General features: G+C 50.0%; 1 protein-coding gene and 1 pseudogene across 1 annotated transcript; both read right to left on the bottom strand.

Moving 5' to 3' along the window:
* Window positions 1-1,325: 1,325 nt before the first annotated feature.
* Pif1 (PIF1 5'-to-3' DNA helicase) lies at window positions 1,326-13,237 on the bottom strand. Its single transcript, XM_069995445.1, has 12 exons — window positions 12,714-13,237; window positions 10,321-10,493; window positions 10,097-10,222; window positions 9,820-9,973; window positions 9,593-9,707; window positions 9,388-9,494; window positions 7,004-7,143; window positions 6,609-6,715; window positions 5,104-5,191; window positions 4,832-4,977; window positions 3,156-3,347; window positions 1,326-2,274 (listed from the first exon to the last, which is right to left on the bottom strand). Exons 1-12 carry the CDS (start codon window positions 13,235-13,237, stop codon window positions 2,218-2,220), a joined length of 1,929 nt encoding a protein of 642 aa, XP_069851546.1. The 3' UTR covers window positions 1,326-2,217.
* Window positions 13,238-18,190: 4,953 nt separating this feature from the next.
* Window positions 18,191-18,763, bottom strand: LOC138808913 (calmodulin-1-like; annotated as a pseudogene).
* Window positions 18,764-24,886: the final 6,123 nt, after the last annotated feature.

The raw sequence follows: 24,886 nt of genomic DNA, 5'->3' as shown, positions 1-24,886 counted from the left end.
ATATTTAGATAGATAGATAGACAGACAGATAGATAGGTATAGATGTACAGGGGCTAGGAATGTGACTTAATGGTAGAGTGCTTGCCTAGCATGCATGAAGCCCTGGGTTCAATTCCTCAGTACCACATAAGCAGAAAAATCGAGAAGTGGAGTTGTGGTTTAGGTGGTAGAGCGCTAGCCTTGAGCCAAAGAAGCTCCAGGACAGTGAGTGCTCAGGCCCTAAGTTCAAGCCCTAGGACTGGCCAAAAACAAAACAAAACAAAAAGATGGATGTACATTTTGTAGCCTATGTCCTTAGGTCTAGACTGTGCTGGGCCTAGCGTTACTGTAAAAGGATGTCTCTAGTTCTGTTCTGTTTGGGCCTGTATCTGGCCCAAGTCCCCTGCATTTCCCTGCTATGGTTTGCCCGCCATAGATTTGTCTACCAGAAGCCTTGTCTCCTGCATAATGTGTGGAGGCAATGGAACCTTTCACAGGTGGGGGGTCTAAGGAAGGACTCTAAGTCATGGGAGCTGCCTCATTATCAGTTTAATAATGTCTCACAGGACTGATCAGGTCTGTTAAGAGTGGATTACTAGGACTGGGAAGGTGACTCAGTGGTAGAGTGCTTGTCTTGCATGCATGAGGCCCTGGGTTCAATTCCTCAGCACCACATAAGTAGAAAACCCCGGATGTAGATGTAGTGCTGTGGCTCAAAGTTGTAGAGTGCTAGCCTTGGGCTGAAGAGAGTTCAGGCCTCACAACTGACCAAAAAAAAAAAAAAAAAAGTGGATTACTAGGGGCTGGGAATATGGCTTAGTGGCTGAGGGCTTGTCTAGCTGTAGAAGGCCTTGGGTTAGATTCCTCAAAACCACAAAAAGAGGGCTGGGAAGGTGGCTCAGTGGTAGAGCGCTTGCCTTGCATGCCTGAGGCCCTGGGTTCGATTCCTCAGCACCATATGAGTAAAAAGAAAAAAGCCAGAAGTGGCACTGTGGCTCAAGTGGTAGAGCGCTAGCCTTGAGCTGAAGAGCTGAGGGACAGCACCCAGGCCCAGAGTTCAGGCCCCACGACTGGACCCAAAAAAGAAAAAAAACCACAAAAAGAAAAATAAATAAATAAATAAAATTTAAGAGTGAATTAGTAGCTAGGCAAACTGTAATCCTAGCTACTTCGGAGGCTGAGAGCTGAAGATCTAGGTTCAAAGTCAGCCTGGGGGCAAGAAAGGTTGAGACTTTTTATTTTTTTTGTGGGGGGGTCCGGTCGTGGGGCCTGAACTCTGGGCCTGGGCGCTGTCCCTCAGCTCTTCAGCTCAAGACAAGCACTCTACCACTGAGCCACCTCCCCAGCCCAAGGTTGAGACTCTCATCTCCAATTAACCAATTAACCTCCAGGAAACCAGGTGGAAACTAGAAGTAAAGTAGACCCAGAGTTGTAGAGTACAAGCCTGAAGCAAAAGAGCTCAGGGACAGTTCCCAGGCCCTGAGTTCGAGCCCCATAACAGACATAAAAATAAAGAGTAGATTACTTCTCTTCAGATCAGTTGTTACAAAAAGTGAGGCTTGGCCAAGCACTGGTGGCTCACACCTGAAATCCTAGCTACTCAGGAAGCTGAGATCTGAGGATCTTGGTTCAAAGCCAGTCTGGGCAGGAAAGCCCAGGAGACTCTTATCTCCAATTAACCACCAGAAAACCAGAAGTGGTGCTGTGGCTCAAATAGTAGAGCGCTTCCTTTGAGCTGAAGAGTTCCAGGAGAACACCCAGAGGTCAAGCCCCATGACTGACAAAAAAAAAAAGTGAGGCTTGCTCCTCTTCTTTATGCCCACCAGAGCTGAGCAGAGGCCAATGTCATATTCTTGAACCTATAGAACAGTGAGCTTAATTCATCTCTTTTCTTTATAACTTATCCAGCTGTTGGGTATTCTGTCACAGTAATGTTAAATAGACTAAACGCAGTCTGTTAAGAGAGGCCAGATACTGCTCCCAGAGAACCTGTCTTCCCTGCCTCCTCCTCCTCCTGCTGCCCAAAGGGACTGGTGTTCAGGACTCTTGGCTCTGCCCTCTGTCACCATTCCTAATTGGCATAGAGAAGATTACAGAGGATTACACTGAGAAACTGAGGCACAGCTAACAAGTAGTTGAGAAGCAATGTCCCTTAACCCTGTCAGAAGGCAGGATCTCCCTGAGAACCCTTGAGGGATCCAGAGTGTTTGGAATCCATTTTTGTCTTCTATGTGAAGGTCACAGGTTTGGGTCCAAGTTCTCTTGGTCTGAGGCTGCTTCATCCTCTGGAGACTCCTGTATCAGAGGCAGAAAAGCAGGTAAAGACTCTACTGCCCAAAAGGCCACAGTCTGGAGGCCAGCCTCTCTTCCCTCCTATATACCAATACTCAGAATTGTTTGTGTGTGGGGGTGTGCGCCAGTATTGGGGCTTGAACTCAGGACCTGGGAGCTGTCTCTGAGAGCCACAGCTTCACTTCATGCTAGAGATAAGAGTTTCATGTGGAGGGCTGGGAAGGTGGCTCAGTGGTAGAGCGCTTGCCTTGCATACCTGAGGCCCTGGGTTCGATTCCTCAGCACCACATAAGCAAAAAAGAAAAAAGCCGGAAGTTGCGCTGTGGCTCAAGTGGTAGAGCGCTAGCCTTGAGCTGAAGAGCTGAGGGACAGGGCCCAGGCCCAGGGTTCAGGCCCCACGACCAGACAAAAAAAAAAAAAAGAATTTCATGTGGAGCTGAACACTGGTGGCTCACACCTAGAATCCTAGCTACTCAGAGGCTGAGATCTGAGGATTACAGTTCAAACCCAGCCTGGGCAGAAAAGTCTGAGAGATTCTTATCTCCAATAACCTACTGAGAAAAAGCCAGAAGTGGCCCTGTGGCTCAAGTGATAGAGTCTTAGCCCTGAGCACAAAGAGGCTCAGGATCAGTGCCCAGACCCTGAGTTCAAGCCCCAGGTTCAGCCAAAAAAATAAATAAATAAATAAAAGTTTCATGGGCTTTTCTGCCTAGGCAAGCTTTGAAACAAGATCCTTAGATCTCAGCCTCCTGAGTAGCTAGGATTACAAGGGTGAGTCACCAGGGCTGGCTTTGCTATGCAGTATTCTACTGGGCTTTCCTTCTGTCCTGTCGTAACTCCCAGCCTCTCCCATTCACAGGGCCCACCATTGGGTGACCTCTTACCAGACTGAGACCCCTGCGCTGCTGTAGGGTAGTATAAAAATGCAGCACGCGGGGATCACAGCGAACCACCATGGGGTCAAAGTCCAGCACACGTAACCCCTGTAGGCTGCGTGCCCGGGAAAGGGCCACGTAGGCTTGACCACTGGCAAACACACGGCCCAGCGAGATCTCCACACAGTCCAGAGACATGCCCTGAAAAATGGAAGGACAGAGATGGATCCAGATTAGCCTGAAGTCTCTTGTGCTCACCTTCACCAGCCAGCTACAGCTCCTGAGGACCCTCCCCTAGTCTAGCACGTCTCCAGGAGGGCTGGGAATGTGGCTTACTGGTAGAGTGCTTGCTTAGCATGCAGGAAGCCCTGGGTTCAAATCCTTAGTACCACAGAAAAAGCCAGAAGTGGTGCTGTGGCTCAAGTGGTAGAGCACTAGCCTTGAGCAAAAGAAGCTCAGGGATAGTGCCCAGGCCCTGAGTTCAAGCTGCAGGACTGGCAAAAATAAGAACAGCTCAACTGAACCTGAGGGGACCAGGGGATACAGGTCTAGGATAAAAGGTGAAGGGCTGGAGCAGGAAAGAAGGGTTTAGGCTCTGGGCCTGACAGATGTGCATCTGCATTCAGGCTTTGCCTCTCACTACCCCAAATTCCCTGGGATAAATTCCTTCACTCTTTCTATAAAGTGGGCATGGTTTAATTAATACAGTTACAAAAACTTGAGATGGGGAGAGAAGGAGGTGGTTTTTTTTGTTTTTTTGTTTTTTTTTGGTCAGTTGTGGGGCCTGAACTCTGGGCCTGGGCGCTGTCCCTCAGCTCTTCAGCTCAAGGCTAGTGCTCTACCACTTGAGCCACAGTGCCACTTCTGGCTTTTTCTGCTTCTGTGGTGCTGAGGAATCGAACCCAGGGCCTCATGCATGCAAGCCAAACGCTCTATCACTGAGCCACCTTCCCAGCCCAGGAGGTGGTTTTTGCTGGAGTGGGCACTTATTTTGCTTATTTGCCAGTCATAGGGCTTGAACTCAAGACCTTGACACTGTCTCTGAGCTTCTTTTGCTCAAGGCTAGCGCTCTACCACATGAGCTGAGGAATTGAACCCAGGGCCTCATGCATGCAAGGCAAGCGCTCTACCACTGAGCCACCTTCCCAGCCCAGCTTTTTTTTTTTTTCCTCAAGTCTGTTAGTCTACTACTTGAGCCATAGCTCTACTTCTGCTTTTTTGCTGGTCAATTGGAGAAAAGAATCTCTGGGATTTGTCTGCCTAAGCTAGCTCTGAAAGTTGATCCTCAGATCTCAGCCTTCTGATAGCTAGAATTATAAGCACAAACCACTGAGAACCAGCTAATCTAATCTGGAACTTTCTTTCTTCCTTTCTTTTTTGTGGGTTGTGGGGGCTGAACTCTGGGCCTGGGCGCTGTCCTTCAGCTCTTCATCTCCAGGCTAGCGCTCAACCACTTGAGTCACAGCGCTACTTCCAGCTTTTTTCTGCTTCTGTGGTGCTGAGAAATCAAACCAAGGGCCTCATACATGTCAGGCAAACACTCTACCATGGAGCCAACCTCCCAGCCCTAACCTGGAACTTTCTATCCAGGACAAATTCATTCTCCACCCATAAGGCCTTCAAACCTTTCTCTCCAACCTGTCTCCCTCAGTGTATTTTGCGCACCCTCTATACTGGGTAATCACCTGGCTTTTGTGGATGGATAGTGCCCAGGCCAGCTGGAGGGGCAGCTGCTGCCGGCTGAGGAAGTGGCCCCCAGTAGTCTGCACTGTCCAGCGCTCTGCGTGGATGACCTCAGTGACTCCACACAGGAACCGTACCTGGGGCAGCCCTGAGGAAAGCATGATCAAGTCAGACCTGCCTGAGAGGGTAGGAATATGGGCCTCTAGCCTTTTCCTCCCCACGTTTACCCTGTAGGGTTGCTCTGCTGGAAATCTGAGCAGCACCCTTCACTCACCTCTTCCCTCTGCCTCGAACCCCACTACCACTCCTCGGGCGCCATTCACCAGACCTCTAGACACTGCCAAGTTCTTCACCAACATCACCTGCAGGGGAGGAAGTAGAGAAGGGGCCACCCTGGACCGGGCTCATCCTCATTAGTTCTGTGACTCACTGTGACAAATGCGTGTGACAAACCCTTCTTGAGACTCTGCTTCTCTTTCTGTCTGAGGTGGATTGCGTTTGCTCAATCAATACCTCAAGGTGGAAAAGGTATGTCACAGGGCTTCAAAAAGAGTCAGATCGGCTGGGCACTGGTGGCTCATTCCTATAATTGTAGCTCTTCAGGAGGCTGAGATCTGAGGATCGCAGTTCAAAGCCAGCTCAGGCATGAAATTCCATGAGAATCTTATCTCCAATTTCAACAAGAAACTAGAAGTGGCACTATGGCTCAAAGTAGTAGAGTGCTAGACTTGAGCATAAAAGCTCAGGGACAGGGCTGGGAAGGTGGCTCAGTGGTAGAGCGCTTGCCTTGCATGCCTGAGGCCCTGGGTTCGATTCCTCAGCACCACATAAGCAAAAAGAAAAAAGCCGGAAATGGCGCTGTGGCACAAGTGGTAGAGGGCTAGCCTTGAGCTGAAGAGCTGAGGGACAGCGCCTAGGTCCAGAGTTCAAGTCCCACAACCGGACCCAAAAAAAAAAAAAAGCTCAGGGACAGTATGCAGGCCCTGAGTTCAAGCCCCAGGACTGACAAAAGAAAAGGATCAGATCTATTATGGGGGCTACAGGTCTTAAGAGATGGTTTCTGGTGCCAGGTGCTGGTGGCTCACACCTGTAATGGTAGCTACTCCAGAGGCTGAGATCTGAGGATTGTAGATCAAAGCCAAGCCAGGTGGGAAAGTCTGAGAAAAAGCTGTTTTTGTTTATGTGGTACCAAAGAATCGAACCCAGGGCCTCATGAATGCTAGGGAAGCACTCTACCACATTCCTAGCCCTCCCTTAGCTTTTTTACTCAAGGCTAGCGCTCTACCTCTTGAGCTACAGCTCTACTTCTGGCTTTTTGCCAGTTAATTGGAAATAAAGAGTTTCATGCACTTTCCTGCTCAGGTTGGATTTGAACTGCAGTCCTCAGAATAGCTACAATTACAGGCATGATCCACTGGCAAGCAGCTAGGGAGGGAGGTTTTTTTTGTTGTTGTTGGTCGTGGGGCCTGATCTCTGGGTCTGGGCGCTGTCCCTCAGCTCTTCAGCTCAAGGCTAGCACTCAACCACTTGAGCCACAGCGCCACTTCCTGCTTTTTTTTTTTTTTGCTTGTCTGGTGCTGGGGAGTTGACCCCAGGGCCTCATGCATGTGAGGCAAGCACTCTACCACTGAGCCACCTTCCCAGCCCAGGAGCGAGGTTTTGATGTGGTCACAGGTCTCCCCAGTAGCTACAGAGAGGCCTGGGCAGAGGGGTAGTACCAAGAAGTACTTAAGAAGAACAGCCCAGGCTTCTAGGGTCTAGACCTTGCTTCTCACCTACCTGGGCCCCTTGCTTTAGCTGAAGGAGCCGGCTAACAGGACACTGGGCATCCAAGGTCCGGGCTAGCTCAGGGTCACTGTCCACAGCCTCAAAGCTATGTACTTCACCTGGAAAAAGAGAGTTGGGAAAACATTATCAATCACTGGCTTGTGGTTCAGCTGCCAAAAGTACATATTGGGCCGGGGCATGGTCTGAAGGCCGCTCAAGCCTAGCAGAGGCTTTGCAGTCAGTTCCCCATATCTCTTGGGGACAGTTATATTTACAAATGTCAGGGTCTTTCTGGCCACAGAGATCTGGAGGCTGGTTATGCAAATGAGCTCATGAGTCCACCAGCACCTGGGAGGCGGGGCCCATCCCTGGCCCCTCCCAGCTAGAGGGGCCAGCTTGGTACTTACCTGGCAGCTCCCGCAGCCGCCTCTCATTAGTGAGCGCTACATCATCTTGGTGAGTACAGAGTCTCGTGGCCACAATTCCGTCTCGCCCCACGTTGTGGGCAGCTGTGGCTCTGAGCTGGCGGGTGACCTCATCGGAGCACCTGTGGAAGCTGGATTGTCAGAGCTTTCTGTACACCAGAGAAGGTGGGGGGTTGGGGGGAGGAGGAGCAGTATGGCTTGAGCAGCAGGCTATGAAACCAAAAAAAGGGTACCACAGAAAGATGGTACCCTTAAGGCCCGCCAACTTGGCCCTTCTTTACTTGGACCCCAGATATGATAAAGGAACATGAGGTAGGGGTGCTAGGTTGTGATCACAGGGGTACCCCCTTTCCTGGATCTCCCCCTGGGAGAAGCTAGCTACCCTTCCACCACTGCCCTTGAGGACTGCTAGAGAGGATGAGTGTAGGCCAAAGGACCAGAAAAAAAAAAAAAGGGTTTCATGGGATTTTCTGCCTAGACTGGCTTTGAACCATGATCCTCCAATCTCAGGCTCCTGAGAAGCTAGAATTACAGGTAGGTATGAGCCACTGGCACCTTGCTTTTCTTCTTCTTGGCATGGGGCTTAAACTCAGGGCCTGGGTGCTGTTCCTGAGGTTCTTTTGCTCAAAGCTTATGCTCTACCACCTTGAGCCATAGTTCCACTTCTGGTTTTTAGGTGGTTAATTGGAGATGTCTCACAAATTTCTTGCCTGGGCTGACAGAACTGGGTCCTCATATCTAGCCTCCTGAGTAGCTAGGATTTCAAGCATGAGCCATTGGCAACCAGCTTCTAGCTTCTAGTTCTATGTTTTTTGTTTTTGCCCTACCTTGGTCTTGCACTCAGGACCTGGGCACTGTCCCTGAGCTTCTTTTGTGCAAGGTTAGTACTCTACCACATGAGCCACAACATCACTTCCTTCTTTTTCTGTTGATGTGGTATTGAGGAGTCAAACCCAGGACTTCGTGCATGCTAGGCAAGCACTCTACCACTAAGCCACATTTCCAGCCCTATTTCTATGCTTTCTGTGTGTGTTGTTGTTTGGAGAGCATGTCCTATTATTTATTTAACCTAAACTGGCTTCAAATTCTTCTTCTCCCCTCCTACACCCCAAGGGTCTGGTACTTGAGCTCAGGACCTGGGTGCTATCCCTGAGCCTCTTTGTGCTCAAGGCTAGCACTTTACCACTTGAGCCACAGTGCCACTTCCAGCTTTTAATGAGTAGTTTATTGGAAATCAGAGTTTCACAGATCTTCCTGCCTGGCTTCAAACTGCAATCCTCAGACCTCAGCCTGTTGAGTAATTAGGATTATAGGCCTGAGCCACCAGCACCTGGCTTGGCCTGAAAATTAAAAAAAAAAAATGTTTTATTGTAAAAATACTATACACAGGGGTTACAGTTACATGAGTAAGGTAATGAGTACATTTCCTATTGTGCATTGTTGCCTCCTTCCTCCTTTGTTTTTTTGGTCTGAAATTCTTAATCATCCTGCCACAGCCTCATGAGTGTTGGGATTACATATGTGTTTCCCTGATTGGCACCATAACACTTTTATCTCGTGCCAGTCCTAGAGCTTGAACTCAGGGCCTGGGCCTTGTTTTGTTTGGTTTTGGTTTTGTTTTTTTGTTTTACCAGTCCTGAGGCTTGAACTCAGGGCCTGGGCACTGTCCCTGAGCTTCTTTTGCTCAAAGCTAGTGTTCTACCACTTGAGCCACAGTGCCACTTCTGGCTTTTTATGTTTATGTGGTGGTACTGAGGAATTGAACCTAGGACTTCATGCAAGCACTGAGCCACATTCCCAGCCCCAGGGCCTGTTCTTGTCCCTGAGCTTTTTTGCTCAAGTCTAGCACTCTACCACTTTAGCCACAACTCCATTTCAGGCTTTTGGTGGTTAATTGGAGATATGAGTCTCACTGACTTGCCTGCCCAGGCTGGCTTCAAACTGCAATCCTCAGATCTCAGCCTCCTGAGTAGCTAGGATTACAGGTGTCAGCAACTGGTACACAGCACCATAACACTTTTTTTTAATTGTTGTTATGGGGCTTGAACTCTGGGCCTGGGTGCTGTCCCTCAGTTCTTTCAAGGCTAGTGCTCTACCACTTGAGCCACAGCGCCACTTCCAGCTTTTTCTGTTTATGTGGTGCTGAGGAATCAAACCCAGGGCCTCATGCATGCAAGGTAAGTACTTTATCATTGAGCCACCTTCCCAGCCCACCATAACACTCTTGACTACAGTAGCGTGTCTTCAGTTGGCCATGCTCTACCTATACACCCTGCTTATGACCACAAGCATCTCTCCTTTTGCTCTACTCCAACACATGCTTGCATCTTCCTCCCATGGCCTATTCTCTATCCCCCATGGCCCACCTGCCCAGCCTTATGGACTGCAGCAAAGAGATGAAAGTCTGGTCTGCCTGCCTCCACACCTCAGTCAACTCCAGGGTCACTGGCACACATCTCTTCCAGCTCTTGGCCTGGTGAGATCAGGGGTAGGGGAAGATCAGGAAGCACAATAGAACCCTCCCCCCATACACACAGACACAGGGGACAGGCCCAGGGGTTGAGTGCACACCTGAAAACAGAACTGAGGGCTCTGAGAACCTTTGGTCACTGGCGGCAGCTGCAGGAAATCCCCACAGATGATGAGTTGGATCCCACCAAAGGGCTTGTTCTGCTGCCGAACGGCTCTGGAAGGGAGCAGGGAGATGGGGGTGGGGCATAGGGGTGGTGCTTTAGAAGCCAGGTAGGCAGATCCCTCTAGAGTCTTCTTCTATAACTGCCCTTGCTGCAGGAACTGACCTGGCCACGGCCTCCAGCTTGTCAAACAAGTCAGCCTCCACCATGGAGATCTCATCAATGACCAAGCGCTGGCAGGCCATCCAGCCTTGCCGCACACCGGGCCGCTGGGCCAGGGCTACACACTGAGCCAGAGGAGCCTGGCCTGAGCCAATACCTGTGAATCACACTATTCAGCCTGGACTGAAAGACCCCCCCCCCAGGCTTCTGATCACCCTGATCTCTTCCTCCCTCAATCCCCTTTGCCCTGAGTTCAAGCACAGGGGTTTCCCCTATTTACCTGCAAAGGCGTGGAGGGTGGTGCCCCCGATGTGGCAGGCTGCCACCCCAGTGCTGGCAGTGGCCACAGTACCTGTTGGGGGCAGTGAACCCAGGATACGCTTCAGCAGATAGGACTTCCCGGTGCCTGTGCAGAGGGCAAAGTCAGAGCCACCTGCTGGCTCTTCCATCCTCCCTTGCCACTGCCCTCCCTCCTCCCTTCCCCCCACCCCTAACCCTTATTACCTGCGCTCCCAGTAAAGAAAACACTCTGGCCTTTCAAAACAGCCCTCAGCACAGCAGCCTGTTCCTCAGACAGCTGTGGCTTGGAGCGGGGCAGGCTCAGCCTCTTCACAGGCAGAGGCCACTTTGGGGTTTCCTGGGAGGGAAATGAGGGTGTCTTAGAGCCTCCTGCCATCCTTTGGGTGTGTGTGCAATGCACACCTGGTGTTCTTTCTCTGTCCCTTTTAAACACTTATTTGTTTACTATTTAGGGCGAGTATTGGGGCTTGAACTCAGGGCCGCACACTCTCAACTCAGCTTTTTCTACTCAAGTCTGGTGCTCTACAATTAAGCCACAGCTTCACTTCTGGGCCATTTGGTAGTTAAGTGGCATGGACTTAGCTGGCCCAAGCTGGCTTGGAATGGTGATCCCCAGATCTCAGCCTTCTGAGTAGCTAGGATTAAAAGTATGAGCCACCAGCACCTGGCCCTCTACCATCTGTTAGCTTCACTCCTTAGAACTCTTGGCCAGCTCTGGTTCATCTGGAAATCTTGTTAGAAATTACTGAAGTCCAGGTCTTGCTTGTGCCCTGAAGACCCCTAGTGTGGATCTTCCTTCAGCGTCTTCTCCTGAGATCCTTAACCATTCTGGTCCAGTCATCCAACTTACCTTCCTACATTATCTTCCTAGCACAAATTTGTCTCTCACCCAAGCAAAACCCTGCCTGAGTTGGGCTTCAGTAGCTCATGCCTATAATCCTAGCTACTCAGGAGGCTGGGATCTGAAGACTGCAGTTCAAAGGTAGGCTAGATAGGAAAGTCTGTGACACTCTTATCTCTAATTAGCTAGCAAAAAGCCAGAACTGGAGGTGTGGCTCAAGTGGTGGAGCACCAGCCTTGACTAAAGATGTCAAGGGACAGCACCCAGGACCTGAGTTCAAGACCCAGTACTAGTACACACACAAGAAAGGAAGAAAGGAAGGAAGGGAGAGTGGGAAGGAGGAAGGAAGGGAGAGAGAAAGAGGAAGGAAGGAAGGAAAGGAAAGAAGGAAGGAAGGAAGGAAGAGGAAAAAAAGAAAAAGAAAACCCTGCTGGGTGCCCGTAGCTCACACCTGTAATCCTAGCTACTCAGGAGGCTGAGATCTGAGGATCACAGTTCAAAGCCAGCCCAGGCAGGAAAGTCCGTGAAACTCATCTCCAACAAACTACCAGAAAACCAGAAGTGGCGCTGTAGCTCAAGTGGTAGAGCGCTAGCCTTGAGCTGAAGAGCTGAGGGACAGTGCTCAGGCCCAGAGTTCAAGTCCCACAACGGACAAAAAGAAAAGAAAAAGAAAACCCCTGGCTTTTCTTGCCCCATCACTAGTTATCTCTAGCTTCTCACCAGCTTAGTAGCAAGCCATAGTTGATGACTCACCTGTCCAGTCCACAAACACTGCCAGCCCCATCTGATATTTTTCCAAGGACACTATTGGCTGCCAGTGACACTGCTGATTCTCTCCAAAGGCTTCTCCCTCTGAGCCTTCTTACATTCCTACTTTTTGTTCTGAAAAGTCCCTTTTCCTGGCCTCTGTTTTTGTCTTTTAATTTGGCCTGAACCCTCCATTTCTCAATTTCAGAGTTTACACTAGAGACCCACAAATGGCTTCTATATATTCAGATGTCTCCCCCACTCCCCAGCATCTGATGGTTTAAGAATCATCAGCAGGGGCTGGGATGGTGGCTCAGTGGTAGAGCGCTTGCCTTGCATGCCTGAGGCCCTGGGTTCAATTCCTCAGCATCACATAAGCAAAAAGAAAAAAGCTGGAAGTGGCGCTGTGGCTCAAGTGGTAGAGTGCTAGCCTTGAGCTGAAGAGCTGAGGGACAGCGCCCAGGCCCAGAGTTCAGGCCCCACAACCCGACCAAAAAAAAAAAAGAATCATCAGCAGGCTCACGCCTGCAATCCTAGCAACTCAGGAGGCTGAGATCGGAGGATCACAGTTTGAAACCAGCCCTCCCTCACGCCCCACTCTTGGAAAGTCCCTGAGACTTTCCTTTGGCTGTGGCTCATGTTGTAAAGAGCTCGGGGACAGCACTTAGGCCCTGTGTTCAAGCCCCAGGACAGACAGACACACACACACACACACACACACACTCCTACCCTGGGCAGGAAAGTCCATGAGACACTAATCTCCAGTTAACCAGCAAAATGCTTAAAGTGGAGGTATGGCTCAGGCATGCACACACACACACACACACACACACACACACACACACACTGCCAGCAGTGCCTTCATACTACCAAACCATCTTCCCCAATCCTGGATCACTTCCATCTCAGGAAGGCTCACCAACCCCATGGCGACACCCCCCCACCCCACCCCCACCCCGCGTTTCCTGTCCTCACCGGGTCGGGCTTGTCCACCGTCCCAGATTCCGACGGCTGTTTCGACTTCACCGACCCAGTGGATGGAGCCCGGGAGGCCGCTGCACGCCGCATCTCCTCGGGCTGCACGGGGCTGATGGTGATGAAGTCTCGGGGGCGCGGGCCCAGCAGCTGCGCGCGGGCAGAGGCGGGGCCGGGCCCCGGGGCGACGGCCAACTTGAGGCTCAGGGTGCGCAGGAAGCGGCGCAGGCGATCCGGGGGACAGTCGGAGAGCAGCAGCTGCACGGTGCCCGCCCGCGGGGAGCCCTGGACGGGGATCCGGAGCGTGCTGCGCCCGGCGGCGGCGAAGCGCGTAAAGAGGCGCGCGGAGCGCAGGGGGAAGCAGCGCGGCCGGCCCGCGGGTCCCGGCGCCCGCAGCCGCAGCATCAGCTCCCGGCGCTCGTTCCGACCCAGGCTCAGCTCCGCCGTGCGTAGGGACTGGCGCTTCCGCGGCTGCCCGCCCGGGCTCAGCTCCTCCACCGCCACACGGCACTGCAGCTCCGCGTCCTCACAGTCAGCCGTCCCGGTGCCAGACACCATCGCCGCCGCCTGGGCAGAGAAACTGGGGGCCTGGGGGGTGTAAATCAAGGATGGTGTGACGGTCGCCACCCAGGCTGTCACTGTTTAACACCAAGAGGCCACGGTGACAGGAGGAAAAAGAGAAATTCTCCTGGACTAACAGAAAACTCAGGAGGCTGAGATCTGACCATCGAGTTTGCAGTTCCCTAGTCCGTGGCACTCTTAACTTCCAATTAACCATCAAAAAAGCTGGAAGTGGAGCTGTGGCTCAAGTGATAGAGTGCCAGCCTTGCGGGGGGGGGGGGAGGGGGAGGAAGCTGAGGATCAGAGCCTAGGCCAGGAGTTCAAGCCCTGCCGACCTGCACTAAAGAAAACGAAAACACAATAGGCGGAGCGGTGGGTGGGCGTGGCCAAACGCTGTCAGGACTGGGGTTACCCAGCAGGGATAAAAGGGGGTGGGGTGGGGGTGGGGCTTGCGTGTTTGTAGAGATGCGGGGCCAGCGTGGGAATCGTCGGGGTCCACTCACCCGGAAGCAAGGGGGAGTCCCCAAGGTGTCACGTGTGTTCTGTCCTCCAGGTACGTTCACAGGTTTGGATACAGCCGGTCAGGTCTCGCTGTCACAGCAATGGAAACAGGCTGGGATAGGCAAACTCTTTTTGGCCTTCCTAAGCCACAGGGCCAGTGGGGTGTCATGGTCAGTATGATTCCCATGCCCCGGTGTTTCCCACCTCCGAAGTGGGGAGGGAAGGGCGGGGGGAAGAGAAAGGAATCCACTGGGAAATCCCGAGCCCTGGAATCCGTCGTGTTACCTTGGACCCACCCCACTCCCTCCATAATGGCCTCCTGGAGGGAACCCCCTGAAGAATCAGGTTGTGTGCCTGATCGGACTCACCAGGGATGGCGTTCCGAGGTGTAAGCTTACTCGAGCCGGCAGCACGCCGAAGCTGCAAACCCAGGAACTTTCAAATTCTGGGCTAAGCAAATGAACCTATCACCGGCCGGGTCTTTAAATCTTCCAGCCAATCAGAAGAGGGGGCGTGAACAAGGGCGTGGCCAGTGTTTGTTTCCGACTCTCGCAGCAGGGATTGTTCTCTGAATACCACCCGGGAAGGGGGTCTTTACCGCGGTGATCCAGCGTGCGGTTTCCGGTAGGCAGGTGAGCGTGCTGGGAGGAAACGGGCTGCGGCTGGGCAGCGCCAGGTATAAAGTCACCCAAAGCAGACCGAAGGTTGGAGATCCATTCCAACAAGCTCTTTCTTGAACCCGCTGAGTCTGTCCTAGGGGAAGAGCTGTCTTTGATCTCTTTTGCTGTTTCTCCTCCGTGTGTCATTGTTGACCAATACGCAGGCCACGATAAGGACCTGCCCAGTCTGCTCCTCTGTCAGTCCGCGGACTGGACTCTTCCCACCATTCACTGCCCTTCGAAGGATCATTTTATGCTTTTTGTCTTTCCCATCTGCTGAGCTTCTTATCACTCTTATTGCAACTGATCGCTCAGATAATTTTATTTATTTGCTTATTCTTTATTTTTTAACTATTTTGTTATTATAATAGGTGATATACAGAGAGGTTACAGTTACCTAAGACAGGTAATGAGTACATTTCTTTTTGGACAATGTCACCCCTTCCCTTGCTTTTTCCCCTCTTACTTATTCTGGTGATAGGATCCTGCTATATTGCCCAGGCTGTCCTTGGATTCTTGGGCTGTAAAGATCATCCTCCTTCAGCCTTCCAAGTTGCAGGGTGAGCACCCATTCCAGAGAATTTTCTTCTCCATCACTATAGTTTGGAATTATGTAGCTGGACAAGATCTACAGGTAAGTCCAGCCACTATAGATTATTTTAATGTGTGTGAGGATAAACTCAGGCTTAGCTGTTTCTGCTCAAGGCTGGCTGTTATACCACCTAAGCCACACCTCCACTTCCCCCTTTTTTGCTAGTTAATTGGAGATAAGAGTCTCTCAGATTTCTCTACTCTGCATATTTCAAACCAAGATTCTCAGATCTCAGCCTCTGGAAGAGCTAGAATTACAGGTATGAGCTACTGGCTCCTGGCTGCACTTATTTTTCAAATGAGGCAAAGCCAAGGCTCAAAGAAATTTTACAGGGGGCTGGGAAGTTGACTCAGTAGTAGAGTGCTTGCCTCACATGCATGAGGCTCTGGTTTCGATTCCTCAGCACCACATAAGCAGAAAAAAGCTGGAAGTGACGCTGTGGTGGGTGCTAGCTGTAGTAGGGTGCTAGTCTAGAGCTGAGGGACAGCACCCAGGCCCAGAGTTTAGGCCCCACGACCAACAACAAAAGGAAGAAAGAAAGAAAGAAAGAAAGAAAGAAAAAAGAAAGAAAGACATTTTAAATAGGTTCACATAGCTTATAAATAGCAAGCTCAGCTGGGTACCGGTAGCTCATGCCTGTAATCCTAGCTATTCAGAAGGATGAGATCTGAGGATCTTGGTTCAAAGCCAGCCCAGGCAAGGGAAGTCGATGAGACTCTTACCTCCAATTAACCACTAGAAAACCAAAATGGCACTGTAGCTAAAGTTGTAGAGCGATAGCTTTGAGCTGAAGAGCTCAGGGACAGCACCCAGGCCCAGAGTTCAAGCCCCATGACCTACCAAAAAAATAAACAAAAAACCTTGGGGCTGGGAAGGTTGCTCAGTAGTAGAATGCTTGCCTTGTATGCATGAGGTCCTCAGTACCACATATGCAGAAAAAGTCAGAAGTGGCACTATGGCTCAAGTGATAGAGCACTAGCCTTGAGCTGAAGAGCTGAGGGACAGCACCCGGGCCCAGAGTTCAGGCCCCACGACCGATAAAAACAAACAAAAAACCAAAAAACCTTAGGAGGTGTCTCACAACTATAATCCTAGTTACTCAGAAGGATGAGATCTGAGGATGACAGTTTATTTATTTTTTTTGGGGGGGGGTCCTGTTGTGGGCTTTTTTTCTGCTTATGTGGTGCTGAGGAATTGAACCCAGGGCCTCATGCATGCAAGGCAAGCGCTCTAACCACTGAGAGACCTTCCCAGCCCCAGAGGATGATAGTTTAAAGACAGCCCATGAAGGAAAGTCCTGAGGCTGTTTTCTCCAATATGCCACACAAAAAGCTAGAAATGAAGGTGTGGTTTAAATGGTAGCATGCCAGCCAACCTTGGGCAAAAAGTTAAGGGACAGAACCCAGTCCTTGAGTTGAGGTCTCAATACTAGCACAAAATAAAATAAAATAAATAACTATAAAATTCAATTTCAGTGCTCAATGCAGGTATATGTGCTAGTAGCTATTACTTTGGACAGCAAAAGACACTCTTCAATGGCAGAAAGTTATGAAAATGACCAATAATCTAGAAAGCCTCATCCCTGTCCTAGTCAACCCTCACCCTAAATCCTCAGCAAACCTCTGTTTTGGGTTTTGTTGGGGGATTTTGTTGGGGGAGGCCTTGAACTCAAGGTCTGGGTACTGTCCCTGATTGTTTTTGCTCAAGGCTAGTGTTCTACCACTTGGAACCATAGCTCCACTTCTGGCTTTTAGGTGGTTAATTGGAAATAAGACTCATGACCTCTACTGTCCTAGCTGGCTTGAACAGTGATCCTCAGATCTCAGCCTCCTGAGTAGCTAGGATTACAGGTGTGAGCCACTGGTGCCTGGCTTCTAATTGGAATTATACATAACGATTTTTGAGATTTTAAGATTTTTGTTTTGTTTTGTTTGGTCAGTCATTGGGCCTGAACTCTGGGCCTGGGCGCTGTCACTCAGCTCTCAGCTCAAGGCTAGCACTCTACCACCTGAGACGCTGCACCACTTATAGCTTTTTTCTGCTATGTGATGCTGAGGAATCGAACGCAGGGCCTCATGCATGCAAGGCAAGCACTCTGCAACTGAGCCACCTTCCCAGCCTGAAATTTTGAGATTTATATATGTTTCTGGTTGAAACAACAGTTGGTTCCTTTCTGTTGAACAGTGTTTTTTGCCTGCTGATGAGCAGATTTGCTGAGCATTGAGGTATACATTTCTTTTTTTCCCCAGTAAATTATAATTTTTTATTGGAAAACAAATATACAACTTGGAATGGATTGAGTCAAATTGTGCCATAAGCAGATTTTCTTTAAGTGGCTAAAACAAAGCTTAAAAAGCAAGTAACAATAAAAGATAATGTTTTTGGTACAAGACCAGCAATACAAAAAAATAGTGTACATGTACCTGGATAATACACCCAATTTGCAATAGTGCAACTTTTTTTTTTTTTTTTTTTTTTTTGCCAGTCATGGTGTCTGAACGCTGGGCCTGGGCTCTGCCCCTCAGCTCTTCAGCTCAAGGCTAGTGCTCTACCACTTGAGCCACAGCACCACTTCCAGCTTTTTCTGCTTATGTGGTGCTTAGGAATCGAACCCAGGGCCTCATGCATGCAAGGCAAGCACTCTACCACTGAGCCACCTTCCCAGCCCCAAATAGTGCAACTTTTAAGTACATATTGTTGACTGTCCATAGTCCATGCAGAGTTACAACTCCACACTTCAACAACAACATGCTGACAGTTCCTAAAAAAAAACTACTTAAAAAAAGGCATAACCCAGATGTTCCCTCATTTGACCAACTCCATCTAAGTTTAGATGTGCAGAAGGACTTAGATATATTCAGAGTAAGCCACATGCAACATGTTACTTGATCGATTTTCTAAAATAAGATTTCAGGACAATGACAGTAAGGTAAGTGAAGAAAACATGGAGGAATGAAATCCTAATGACTATACATGCATTTTTTTTGGGGGGGGAGTCTGGTCATGGGGCCTGAACTCTGGGCCTGGGCTCTGTCCCTCAGCTCTTCAGCTCAAGGCTAGAGCTCTACCACTTGAGCCACAGTGCCACTTCTGGCTTTTTTTCTTTTTGCTTATGTGGTGCTGAGGAATTGAACCCAGGGCCTCAGGCATGCAAGGCAAGCGCTCTACCACTGAGCCACCTTCCCAGCCCATACATGCATATTTTTTTGACAGTAGGGGGAAAACTTTTACAGATAAGTTACAAACAAAGAAAAGGCAAATAAACAATTTTGTACAAGAAATTTAACACATTCTGTACAATATCTTCACTTTGCTGTCATCATTTGTACAAACTCTTCGTAGTTTACTTGACCATCACCATCAATATCTGCTTCCCTGATCATTTCATCAACCTCTTCATCTGTTAACTTCTCCCCCAGGTTTGTCATCACATGGCGAAGCTCTGCTGCACTAATCTAACCATTGCCATCCTTATCAAACACACGAAATGCTTCTCTAATTTCTTCTTCACTGTCGGTGTCTTCATTTTTCTTGCCATCATTGTCAGAAATTCAGGGAAGTCAATTGTGCCATTACCATCGGCATCTACTTCATTAATCATGTCCTGTAATTCTGCTTCTGTGGGATTCTGCCCAAGAGACCTCATTACAGTTCCTTTGTTGTTATAGTTCCATCACCATCCTGGTCAAATAGTGAAAAAGCTTCTTTGAATTCTGCAATCTGCTCTTCAGTCAGTTGGTCAGCCATGCTGCAAGCGCTACCGTTTCCTGAAGTGACTACACAACCACTCGGCTCGCTTGCTCCGCTCGGACTAATCGAGGTGTACATTTCTTTTGTTTTTGTGCAGATCCTGGGGCTTGAACTCTGCTGTCCCTGAGCTTTTTTGTGCTCTAATAACTCCATTTCCAGCCTTTTGGCGGTGAATTGAAGAATCTGACTTTCCGGCCTGGGATGGCATCGAACCTCCATCCTCAGATTGCAGCTTCCTCAGTAGTTAGGATCACAGAGGTGGTGGGCCACCAGTGCCTGGCTCATTTCTTTTGAATAAATACATGGATTCGAAATTCTGGATCATAGAATAAGTGTCATATTCAGTATTACAGAACCTGCTAGGACCTTATAACCAAAGTGGTTGGATGCTCACCTAGGCTTTTGTTGGTGCATCAACTACTACTACTCTTCGTAGGGAAGAGAACTCCAAGCCAAGCGCTGAATGAGACTCCGCCTCGCAGGAGATTAAGCCTCCTTGGGCTCCGCCCTCTTTCCCCGCCCCTCTGTCCTTTGAGTTCTGATTGGTCCGTGGAGAGGGAGGCGGGGCCTAGGGACTTCCTGTTCTTCGGTTCCGCGCGTCTGTAGTGTTCTTTGCCACTGCTGAGCCAGTTCCTAGGGCGGCGCAACACGGCTCCCCGATTAATTTCCTCGTCGAACCCAGAGCCTGAATTGGAAACCAGCTTTCAGCAAGAACGAATTTCTTCATTGTCGAAATTTCCTCCTCCTTCCCGAGGTCTTCTCTGTCCCTTTCTCGCGTGGGAGGTCCCCAATCCAATCCCTGGCTCAGCTGTAACCACCACAAAGACATCCACAAAGGTCCGTGTCACGTGACGCTCAAAGGCGCCCCCACCTCCACCCCCCCACCCCTGCACCTGGGATGTTTTCCCTGCAAGCCTCTGCGTCCCAGCCTTGGTGGCTTGAAGAGGTCTTGTGGAGGAACGCAATGGGAAAGAGTGTTTCCCACTCTGACAGTTCTCAGAGCACATGGCAAGTCCTGCTACCTCACCTGGTCTCTATCCTTGATCGATCTTGCTCTTCCTCCTTGTCTTCTGCCTCTTCCACTGTCTGTTAGGAGTGGAAAAGTTCCCTCAGGAGGCTGAGATCTGAGAATCACAGTTGGAAGCCAACCTGGGCAGACCAATCTGAGAGACTCTTGTATTTCCAACTAATCAACAATAAAAGGAGGTCGAGGTGTGGCTCAAGTGGTAGAGCACTAGCCTTCAAGCCAAAAAACAAAATACAAAAAGCAAACAACAACAACAAAACACCAAGCAACAGGCCTTGAATTCAAGCCCCAGTACTGACTGGCCTACATGCACACAAAGACAAACAAATAATGCTAAATCCCTCTCCCAAGCCACTAACTTGCTTTTTCCTTTGCAGGAAATACCCTCTTCCTTCCACCCATCCTCATTTTCTCATCTTTCAGGTCACAGTTAAAATACCCATTCCTCAGAAAGGCTTCACACTCAGACTTGGTGGTACATACCTGTGATCTTAGCACTTAGGAGAGTAATGTAGTATTTGGCAAGCCTGGGCAGTATATCAGGTTTGAAGCTAGCCTGGGCTACAAGGTGAAAACCTATCTCAAAGAAAGGAAGGAAGGAAGGTAGGAAGAAAAAAAGAAAGAAAGGAAAGAAATGAAATGAAAGAAAGAGAGGAAGAAAGGAAGGAGAAGGAAGGATGGAAGGAGGGAAGGAAAGAATCCCCCCATATACTTATGATGGATTCTTCCAGAACTGTTATTACCTAGTTTATTTCCTCTATAGAACTTAGACCAGTCATCATCGTGTTCATTTGTTTATTTGCCTATCATCCTTCTCTGCCAGCCTCATGAAGACAAGGGTGCCTGTCATGATTATGCTTTATCTCTGACACACAGTAGCTTCTCTAATTAGATGAATCTATGCATAATGAAACCACTCCCTCCAAGACTTCTGTTTCCTGTCTCTTGAATGTGTCCCTACCATCCCCCAAGCACTGCCTGGTTCAGGAACCAGCACTTCTACCTGTGTTTGGGGGGGGGGGGGGCAATATCTTACCCAAAGGATTTCCCTGTCTCTCTGGCCCAGGCTACTCCATTCACTCAGCACACAGCAGTTATGCAAATGACCCTGTAAAATGCAAATGAGATTTGGCATACCCTGCTGCAAAAGTTTCTGTGGCCCTTTCTATGGGGGGAAATATCAAATTGCTTCGGTGAGATTCTTAATTTTCCTCCGCCCTGCACCTCCTTGGTGGCATCTTAAAAACTTGTCCCCTCACTCACCATCATATGATCAGGCAAAACCTGCCTAGAGTTCCAGAAGAAAGCCGGGTATCTCATATAAGTTGTTCTTTTCATGAGTCCTCCTGGATTTCCTCTGATCCCACTCCTGTCTAGCTAACACTGCTAGAATACAACTGGGTCCTTCAGGGGGCAAGCTTCACCAACTCACTGTGTGTACTTTATTCTCAGGATCTCTCTCCTCTTCAGCTTGTTTACCAGCCCTCCAACAGATGGCGCTGTTTTTTTTTTGTTTGTTTTTTGCCAGTCCTGGAGTTTGAACTCTGGACCTGGGCACTGTCCCTGAGCTTCTTTTGCTCAAGGCTAGCACTCTATCATTTGAGCCACAGTGCCACTTCCGGCCTTTTCTGTTTATGTGGTACTAAGGAATCGAACCCAGGGCTTCATGCATGCTAGGTGAGCACTCTACCACTAAGCCACATTGCCAGCCCAAGGGCACCCTGATCTTGTATGGCCTGGTTACATAAAGCAGATCATTTGGTAGAGAGCATGGATTCTATAGCATCAGGCAGTTAGGCAGGCTTGTGTTCAGGGCTTCACTTCACACACACACACACACACACACACCCCCGCCCGCCATCATGGGGCTTGAACTCTGGGCCTGGGTGCTGTCGCTCAGCTCTTCAGCTCAAGGCTAGCACTCTACCACATGAGCCACAGCACCACTTCCAGCTTTTCTGGTGCTGAGGAATCAAACTCAGGGCCTCATGAATGCAAGGCAAGCACTTTACCACTGAGCCATCTTCTCAGCCCTTCACTCTTCTTTTTTACTTTATATTTTTTGCCGGTCCTGAGGCTTGAACGCTGGGCCTGGGCACTGTCCCTGAGTTCTTTTTGCCCAAAGCTAGCACTCTACCACTTGAGCCACAGCCCCATTTCCGACTTTTTTGTGTGATGTAATTGGAGCTAAGAGTCTCACAGATTTTCCTGCCCTGGCCAGCTTTGAATTTTGTTACTCAGATCTCAGCCTGCTGAGAAGCTAGGATTACAGGTGTGAGCCACCAGTACCCAGCTAGGGCTTCACTGTTTGCTTTAACTTTTTTTTTTTCCTCGAGGCTGGCCCTCTACCACTTGAGTCATACTTCCATTTCCAGCTTTTTTGTGTGTATGTTATGGGGCTTGAACTCAGGGCCTAGGCACTGTTCTGAGCTCTTTTGCTCAAGGCTAACACTCTGACACTTTGAACCACAGCACCACTTCTGGTTTTCCACTGGTTAATTGGAGATAAAGTCTCCTGGACTTTCCTGCCTGGGCTGGCTTGGAGCCATGATTCTCAGGTCTCAGCCTCTTGAGTATCTAGGATTACAGAAGTGAGCCACAAACACCCAGCAAGCTAAAGACTCTGGATTTGTAAAACAAGGCTAACTTGTATTTCATGGTTTTTGGAAAGATCAAATGAGGTAGATACACATGAGGAGTTTAGTACAGTGAGCAAGTAGAGACTCCTTCAATTCTTTTGTATGAGTAGGTATTTCCAGGATGACATATTGGAAATGGAAAGCACTTCCACTTCAGAGGTACTCTATTAACTGCTGATTAAATAGAGCAGATGCAATACAGACTCCACTGCTTCCACAGCCAAAACCCTCAAACACTTCCTATTGCCCAAAGTTAAATGTGGTCTACTCAGTTGGGCACTGTGGCTCATGCCTTGCTAGCTGACAGCTAGAGCGTTTCTACTTGAGATATACTTCCATTTTTTTTTTTGGCTTTTTGGTGCTTACTTGAAGAAATCTCACAGATTTTCTTGCCTGAGCTAGCCTGAACTATAATCCTCAGCTCTCAGCTTCCTGAGTAGTTAGGAGCGTATATCTGAGCCACTGGCACCCAGCTTATCTTTTCATTTCACACATAGTATCTCATCTGTTCACATGGCTTTCTCTCTCCACAAAAGTCATGGACTTGCAGCCCTGCCATGAAGCCCAATTATGTAGGGCCTGATGGATACTCAAAGAAAAGAAAACTTTTGTGTTGAGTAAATGCTTCCACTGTGAACGCAACAATCAGAGGACCAGAATGGGCTGGGAGGAGAAACTGAGGCCAGAGTGTTTATGAGTAGTTTTCTCCCCCAAAAGACAGAACTGGCTGCATATCAAAATCTATCTGACAGCTGGGTGCAAGTGGCTCATACCTGTAATCCTAGTTACTCAGGAAGTTGAATCTGAGGATTATTGTTCAAAACTAGCCCAGGCAGGAAAGTCCATGAGATTCTTATTTCCAATTAACCACCAAAAACAAAAAACTAAAAAACAAGTGGTAGCCTTGAGTGAAAAACTAGAGGACAATACCCAGGTCCTGAGTTCAAACCCTGTACTAACACATACACCCAGGCACACACACACACACACACACACACACACACACACACACATCCATCCATCTGACCTCACTGCTCATGCCCCTCCCCCAACAGAACTGGTTCTGTGTAAGAGTGAATTTCTCCAGGGTCTCCGGTTTCCGGCAAATGGGGTCTCAATTTCCAGATTCAAGATCCAAATCTTCAGGCAAGGCATGAAACACTATAGACAGCTCTGAGGACTGAAGGAATAAAAACATGTAGTGGCTGTAAGAGGTTACTACTTATCCCCTCTTTCTCAAGTCTATTTTTTTAACCCTTTAGATACAGGAACCAGGCCTAGGCATGAGAAAAAAGTGTGCCAACATCTTCCCCCTTGGCTGGAAATATCCTGGGAGCCCAAGGACCAGCAGAAGGTAGTGAAAGAGGAGCTGGGTCCATTGACATAACTGCTGCTATAGCAGCCACAGCCAAAGGAGGTCACCATTGATCTTGCATGCACTTAATTCTGCAGGGAAGCTGGGGGAGATGGCTGCGGCTGGAGGCTGAGAGGATACCTCTCTCTCTTGCTCTCTGGTCCCTAAGACTCCACTCTGGTAATTTCAGGGTTGCAAAATCACCACTGGATGGAGTAAGCGTTGGGGAGTCAGAGTGGGGTGCAGCCAGGCCAACGGAATCAGGATTGTTTGTGTGTGTGTGTGTGTGTGTGTGTGTGTGTGTGTGTGCGATTCTTGAAAGCCAGGCAAGAGGCCAACCTCCTACCCCAGGACCCCGAGAAGTCCAGACTCCCGGCCCCAAGTCTTTCTGTTACGTGATCCTCACTCCAGGGCCGAGATCCAGGCCCGGCTCCGCCCAGAGGTTCCAGGAAGATGACAAGACCACGACCCCAGCAGGCATCGGGGAGGAGGAGAGAGGAGGAGCGCCTTTGTGCACTCCGTCACTCGTCCCCGGCTGTCCGGGGGAGCTGGGTCCATTCCCGCAAGCCCAGCCACAGTGGGCCCCCGAGACCTCAAAGGAAGCAGCCGCCAGCGCCTCCGCCCCTGGCAGGGTCCGCCCCGCCCCGGCCCCGCCCTCCGGCCTTTCGCGCTACCCTCGCCTGGGTCCCAGCGCCGGAAGCCCCCTTTCCCTCCCCCGACCCCTGCCGGGGTCGCTACCCACCCCTCAGTCCCTCTCCCCGCGCGCGGGTCCCGGGAAACCTCTCTCCACCGCGCCCCGCCCAGTTCCTCTCCCGCTCCAGCGCCGCCCGGGGCCCCTCAGTCCGACGCCTCGGCCCCGCCCCCGCCCCGCCCCAGAAGGCCCCGCCCCGCTCCAGAAGGCCACGCCCCGAGGATGACCGCGCCCCACGTCGCCGCTAACTTGGACCTCCGAGCCCCAGACACCCCGCCCCTCCTTACCAGGCCACGCCCACTTCGCTCTATCCCGCTCGCTCTTCGGCCTCCTAGCCCCGCCTCCTGGGCTCCGGAAGCTTCTCCCCGCCCCCGGCCCCGCCCCCCGAAGTTTCTTGAGCCCGGGGCGGCGGGCGGGACAGAACGTAGGGAGC

Source organism: Dipodomys merriami, unplaced genomic scaffold (genome assembly GCF_024711535.1).
Source record: "Dipodomys merriami isolate MVZ:Mamm:240054 unplaced genomic scaffold, mDipMer1.0.p SCAF_48, whole genome shotgun sequence".
Lineage (NCBI taxonomy): Eukaryota > Metazoa > Chordata > Mammalia > Rodentia > Heteromyidae > Dipodomys > Dipodomys merriami.
Note: the sequence above shows the minus strand (reverse complement) of the source record. Positions and strands in the feature narration are given on the sequence as shown.

Excerpts from the sequence above, each read along its gene's own strand:
- Pif1 (XM_069995445.1), bottom strand. The coding sequence starts at position 13,237 with ATGGTGTCTGGCACCGGGACGGCTGACTGTGAGGACGCGGAGCTGCAG. Across the intron at positions 10,494-12,713 it reads TCGGTGAAGTCGAAACAGCC|GATGGCAGGAGGCTCTAAGA; the intron begins GTCGGAATCTGG and ends ACACACCCAAAG. Across the intron at positions 6,716-7,003 it reads GCGGCTGCGGGAGCTGCCAG|GTGAAGTACATAGCTTTGAG; the intron begins GTAAGTACCAAG and ends CTCTTTTTCCAG.